At 62.6% G+C, this 1611-nt stretch overlaps 1 protein-coding gene across 1 annotated transcript in view; it reads right to left on the bottom strand.

The window, feature by feature from the left end:
• Window positions 1-673: 673 nt before the first annotated feature.
• Window positions 674-1611, bottom strand: part of TERT (telomerase reverse transcriptase) — a 41558-nt gene continuing 40620 nt past the window's right edge. The window contains exon 15 of the mRNA XM_011964732.1: window positions 674-1310. Coding sequence (XP_011820122.1) covers window positions 1207-1310 — 104 coding nt within the window. The 3' untranslated portion in view covers window positions 674-1206. The remainder of the gene's footprint in view (window positions 1311-1611) is intronic.

Here is a 1611-nt window from a genome sequence, read left to right as displayed (position 1 = left end):
CTGCCCCACCCTACCCACCCTTCAGAATCACCAGCCCCACCTTGAAGACTCCTGTGTCCTCACCCTCCACTGCCCCACCCTACCCACCCTTCAGAGATCAGAATCGCCTGGTCCACTCTGAAGAGAACAGCCAGAGGGGGAACGTGACTTTCAACCTGAGTTGGGGGGCTCAGGAGGAGGAATCCTGGATTTTATACAGGATGGTGTCATGCTCCTGCCCCCCACTTCCATGAATGCTGATGGCCCAGAGGATGTGCACCAGGGAAGCACGTCCAGATCCACAGCTGCAGGTGGGAGGCAGGGGAGGAGGGGGCCCAGCCAGGTTTCCCCATCATCCCCGCCACCCAAGCTGGGTCCCTATCATCCCCGCCACCCCAACTGGGCCCTCCGTTATCCCCTCCGCCCAAGCCAGGCCCCCCATCATCGCCACCCAAGCTGGGTCCCCATCATCCCTGCCGTCCTTTGGGCCTGGACTTACTGTTCCCTCTTCCAGGGTGGGGGCTCCCACCATCTACCCCCGACCCTCCTTCCCCTCCTGCCTCACAGCATCAGAAACCTCCCAGGCCCAGCCAGGCCACGGGCCTGCACTGACCACCATGCCATTCACTCATACGCTTCCATAATCACATACAGTGGAGTCTATGCAGTGCATATTAGGATTCAAACATGAGGCTTTTTTTCAAAACTGAAAAACGCGTATATTGAGTATTTTACTCCCACAGCCCCCCAGTGTGGCCCACGGGGACCCCCATCCAGGTGCAGAGTTCTCGCCTGTGAACAGGGCACACCTTTGGTCACTCCAAACTCCCAGAGCTCCCAGGCTCCTTCTCAGGGTCTCCACCGGCCTGGTGGGGGGCGGAGGGCAAAGGAGGTCAGGGTGAGGGGTGGAGAACGGCAAGTGGGGGAAGGACTAACCCTGTGTGGGGAGTGGAAGCCAGGCTCCTGGCGAGGAGGAGCTGGCCCTGGGGTGGAGCCGAGTGCCAGCCTGCGGGGAAGTGAGGACGGCAGGTGTGCTGGACACTCAGCCTTCAGCCGGACACTTAGCCTTCAGCTGGACATGCAGGCCTCGGCCAGACACTCACTCAGGCCTCAGACTCCCAGCGGTGCGGGCCTGGGTGTGGGCCGCCCCTCCCTCCCTGGGATGTAGAACCCAGCGTGACATGGCTGCTGGTGTCCACTCTCGGCCCGGCTGTGGGCGGGTGGCCATCAGTCCAGGATGGTCTTGAAGTCTGAGGGCAGTGCCGGGTTGGCTGCGGCCTCCAGGGCAGCCAGCGTCGTCCCCGGGAGCTTCCGACTCAGCTGCGTCTGGGCTGTGGGGCCAAAATCAGACTCTGTTCAGGAAGAGGCCAGAGCGGGCATCCTCCAGCCCTCTTGGGACATGTGGGCGGCCGGGCAGGCAGGGCCTGCACCTCGTGGCCTTGGGTGGTGGGAACCTCAGTGAAGGGACAGACACCCCTCCACCAGGGTGATGCTGGAGCGCCAGGGCGGGGAGAGAACTTAAAGAAAGACCCAGGAGCTCAGGACCCCACGGGGGTATCAGGGCAGCAGCCAGGGCAGAGGCTGTGAGAGGACACAGGTCAGGGGTCAGAAGGTTCCCATGGGTGGGGATCT

The sequence above is a fragment of the Mandrillus leucophaeus genome, unplaced genomic scaffold (genome assembly GCF_000951045.1).
Source record: "Mandrillus leucophaeus isolate KB7577 unplaced genomic scaffold, Mleu.le_1.0 Scaffold702, whole genome shotgun sequence".
NCBI classification, from domain to species: domain Eukaryota; kingdom Metazoa; phylum Chordata; class Mammalia; order Primates; family Cercopithecidae; genus Mandrillus; species Mandrillus leucophaeus.
This window is presented reverse-complemented; position numbering and strand designations above follow the sequence as displayed.